This window comes from Pelophylax lessonae, assembly GCF_965119305.1.
Source record: "Pelophylax lessonae genome assembly, chromosome: 5".
In the NCBI taxonomy this organism is placed as follows: Eukaryota; Metazoa; Chordata; class Amphibia; order Anura; family Ranidae; genus Pelophylax; species Pelophylax lessonae.
This window is the reverse complement of record NC_138772.1, coordinates 299,567,708-299,572,473: the sequence shown is the minus strand read 5'-3', so window position 1 is coordinate 299,572,473 and position 4,766 is coordinate 299,567,708. Positions and strand designations below refer to the sequence as shown.

General features: G+C 43.3%; 1 protein-coding gene across 1 annotated transcript in view; it reads left to right on the top strand.

Moving 5' to 3' along the window:
* Positions 1–1,229, top strand: part of LOC309556491 (uncharacterized protein) — a gene marked incomplete at both ends in the record, with an annotated part of 2,334 nt that extends 1,105 nt beyond the window's left edge. Inside the window, one exon of the mRNA XM_082258945.1 lies at positions 153–1,229. Within this exon, the coding sequence (XP_082115071.1) occupies positions 153–1,229 (1,077 nt within the window). The remainder of the gene's footprint in view (positions 1–152) is intronic.
* Positions 1,230–4,766: the final 3,537 nt, after the last annotated feature.

The following is a 4,766-nucleotide window of genomic DNA, read 5'->3' as shown; positions in this document are numbered from 1 at the left end:
TGTGTGTGTGGTATGTGTGTGTGTGTGGTATGTGTGTGTGGTATGTGTGTGTGTGTGGTATGTGTGTGTGGTATGTGTGTGTGTGTGGTATGTGTGTGTGTTATATGTGTGTGTGATATCATTTGTTAAAATGAGTATTCTGTGTATTTCAGATCCTTATGCTGCAAAGTCGCCGCCACAGACCTTCTGTTTGGACTGTAAACCGAGCTTCTGATTGGTGGGATGTCATTGTTCCCAATTTTACAAACACTCAGTGGCTGGAGAACTTTCGAATGTCAGAAGAAACATTTGCCTACTTGTGCAACAAAGTGCGTCCAGTGATGGAAAGACATGACACAAACTTTCGTGTTTGTGTTCCTTTAAAGAAGAGAGTAGCCATTGCACTGTGGAAGCTCGCAACTGGCTCTGAGTACAGAAGTGTTGGACATCTGTTTGGTGTAAGCATAACAACTGTTTGTCGATGTGTCCATGATTTCTGTGCAGCAGCAGAGATTTTGTTGGTACCAGAACAAATTCGTTTTCCAGATCAGGAGAAGTTTAAAGAAATAGCTGCCTACAATGAGAACAGGTGGGGGCTTCCACAGTGCATTGGTGCTATTGATGGATCTCACATACCCATCATAGCACCACAGGACTATCACTGTGACTATTTCAACCGTAAAGGCTGGCACTCCATCATCCTTCAAGGTGTTGTTGATGGAAAGGGACTCTTCTGGAATGTTTTTACTGGGCTGCCTGGAAGCATGCATGATGCTCGGGTTTTGAGACTGTCCACACTGTGGGATCTGTTAATTCGTGGAACACACAAACCAACTAACACTAGAAACATTGGTGGTGTGAATGTTGGCTACTACATCCTAGGAGATTCTGCCTATCCCTTGCAGCAGTGGCTCATAAAACCATTCAGTGACACTGGACGGCTGACAACAGAACAGCAGGTGTACAACATGAAAATCTCCAGAGCACGTGTAGTGGTAGAAAATGCATTTGGTAGATTAAAAGGAAGATGGCGTTGCCTTATGAAAAGAAATGACTGTGCAGTTGACCTTGTGAAATCTATGGTCCAGACTTGTTGTGCACTACATAACCTTTGTGAGAGTCATGGAGAAGCCTATGAGAGTTCATGGGATTCACCTTCTGTACCAGAGCCTGTAGTGGCACTGGCACAGGCTGTAGAGGAAGAGGGCAGGGATGTACGTGAGGCTCTGATGCGTTACTTGAATAGTTGACTCCTGTCAAGCTATAGCAAAAATAGTTCCAAGTATAATGTCTAGCTTCCCTTTTTTTTTTTCTTTTAACGTGCTTTAATTATTCAAGGGGTTGTGGTATGGTGATTTCACCGATCATCAGCACGGAAGGTGAGAAGGCTTTATCATCACCACCGAGCATCGCTGCTGACCACAGCACTTGCTACTGTATACCTGCTATGTCAAGTTGGTAAGCTGAAGGAATGTGTACAGTAGCAGGTGGTGTGGTCAGCAACGATGCTCGGTGCTGATGATAGCCTTCTCACCTCCCGTGCTGATGAACTGTCAAATCACCATACCACAATAAAAAGTTTGTTTTAAAAGGAAAAAAAAATGAGACATCAATGGGCAGAAATATTTACATGCAAATATCATATGTATACATCTATTTTTTGTTTTTTTTTTGGTCACCTCCTGCCACGTGTATAATGTTTTGCTTTCCTTTTTTTTTTATAGTAAATATGCTTTCAGTAGCAATTGTTACAGTACATTCAAATACAATATTAAATTAATCTAAAAGCAATGAACTACACATGTTTGTCCACTGTTTTGGATTTTTATTGTACAAAACCAGGTACAAAAATGTAAAAATATAAAACATTAAAACGCTAAAAGGTGTAGCAAACTGTTTTTTTTGTATTTTTTTGCAATATGTACTGCATGGGTTATGGCTGAGAATTCTGGTCTCGCCGGCCACTCAGCGCCTGTGCAAGCATACCCATGACATTGAGGAAGGCTTGGTTGAATGCAGCCGTTTGGGAATTTTCCTGCATCCTTAAGGCCGCTTCCTGTTCCCTTGCTAGCCGGGCCTCCTCAATTGCCATTTGTACATGGCGCTCCCTCTGTGCCCGGTTAAGCTCCTGCTGCTCAATATCAGCCACCTGCATGTCTTTTAAAATAGCAGCATGCTCCTGGCTCCGTTTCCTCTTGCCTGGACAAAAAAGAAGAAAAATTAAAGTGTTGTTTTGGAAAAAAAATCAATAGATGTATGTGTGTGTGTGTGAACATATATATATATTATACCTGAGACAACACGCTCTGATGCTGCGCTGTTGACGGAGGTTGAAGGTGTTGGTGTCCGTGCTGGTGTTGGTGGTCGTACTGGTGGCGACACTGCTGCACCCACTTGTGAAGATGAGTCCTCATTACATGGTGAAAGCGCAGAAGAATCAATAGTTAACAAATCTGAAAGAAAAAACAAAATCATAAATACACATTTTATATATATATATATATATATATATATATATATATATATATACACACACACACACAGGAAAAGCAAGCTTTAAAACAGACGGTCAACTGTGATCACTTACCATCTTCTGTGTTCTCCAACAACACCGCAGATGAGTCCAGGGCACCCTCCCTTCCATTGCTTGCCGGTCTACTACCGTAAATAGCGTCCATTTGTTCAAACCATTTCCATTTTTTCCGGTTTGAACCACTCCGGCTGTTGTGGTCCTTTACAGTTCTATAATCACTTTTTAATTTTTTTAATTTGTCCCTGCACTGCTTAGAGGTGCGGTGGTAGCCGTGTGTGGCCAGCAGCTGAGAAAGTTCAAGAAAGATTTTTTCATTCCTGGTCGCCCCATCCAGCTCTCGTTGTATCCGCTCCTCAGCTAACAATGAAAGGAATGTCTGCACCTCCTCCATTGACCAATTTTCAGACATCCTTTGGGCTCACTTCTGGTCTGGCAGCGAATCTGTTGGCAATCTGGGGATTAGACACAAGCCATGGCAGCAGTGAAAATTGTTATAAATACAGTGTGACAGTACAGTGTGACAGTGGAGTACAGTGTGACAGTACAGTGAGACAGTGGAATACAGTGTGACAGTGGAGTACAGTGTGACAGTACAGTGTGACAGTACAGTGAGACAGTGGAGTACAGTGTGACAGTACAGTGTGACAGTGGAATACAGTGTGACAGTACAGTGTGACAGTGGAGTACAGTGTGACAGTACAGTGAGACAGTGGAATACAGTGTGACAGTACAGTGAGACAGTGGAATACAGTGTGACAGTGGAGTACAGTGTGACAGTACAGTGAGACAGTGGAGTACAGTGTGACAGTACAGTGAGACAGTGGAGTACAGTGTGACAGTACAGTGAGACAGTGGAATACAGTGTGACAGTGGAGTACAGTGTGACAGTACAGTGTGACAGTGGAATACAGTGTGACAGTACAGTGTGACAGTGGAGTACAGTGTGACAGTGGAATACAGTGTGACAGTGGAGTACAGTGTGACAGTACAGTGTGACAGTGGAATACAGTGTGACAGTACAGTGTGACAGTGGAGTACAGTGTGACAGTGGAATACAGTGTGACAGTACAGTGGAATACAGTGTGACAGTGGAGTACAGTGTGACAGTACAGTGTGACAGTGGAATACAGTGTGACAGTGGAGTACAGTGTGACAGTACAGTGTGACAGTGGAGTACAGTGTGACAGTACAGTCTGACAGAACACAACCCTGAGATCTTTAACCTGTTCAGTGCAGTTCCAGCAGGGTTAAGGGAATTGCACAGGGGAATGGATGTCAAGACCCCATTGAACTAAAATGTTAATTTTATGGGTTACTAGTCAAAGGGGTTTAAAAAAAAAAAATAGCATGGGGGCAGAGCACTGGTACCAATGCAAAAATTACATTCAGCAAAGGAGCAATGACTGACACAAAAAAAGTGTTTAATTGGCCAATAAATTACATTTCTATGATGGCTTCATTAAAAAAAAAAAAAAAGGGGGTCTGCTATTTATTTTGGGGGACCTTTGCATGAGCCATTTCTAGGAGCCATTTCTTCTTTTTTAGCAGGCAGAGAAACATTTGTCAGCAATAGGGTATCTTTATTTTTATGTCACTTTTGCTGTAGCACATTTAATGAAGAATGCTGAGCCTGGAACATAACACAGCAGACAGGTCATTGGGGGGTTAACACATTTCTCACTACAATGCCATTTCAGGCTTTTGCTGTGTGCTGGAACACAGGAGGTGTTTTATTACCTGCTACTACTTTTTAAGGCCAGTGCCCCTGAGTGGTGGTACATGGTGCGCCCTCCCCACATAAAAGAACATGAACCTCTTCTGTATCTACTCACAATCCTATGGCCTCTCAACACACGCTTCTCCCTGCAGTGGTGTCGCATAAACAATGACAGTGATTTATTGACCAATCACTGCCTTGTAGTGAGGACCAATCAGGCTGCATGGGAGGGGTTGTGGATTTTAGTACCGGTACGGTACGCTTGGAACCACAATCGAGTAGGTACTGTTTTTCAGGGCCGTACCGTTCGGTTCCATGCAGTGGAAAAGCAAACCTATACCGTACCGTACCGAACCGTTCCGACCCTATACCATGCGGTACCGCAGTGGAAAAGCACAAAAGCGTGCCGAGCCGGTACGGTTCTATGCAGTGGAAAAGCGCCATTTGAGTCCAATGAAGGTGGTTAACCAATGTGTAAATGGTGTCCTCTAGCCACCCAAAGAAAACCTACAAATGATTCCAATGGTATTGCCATAT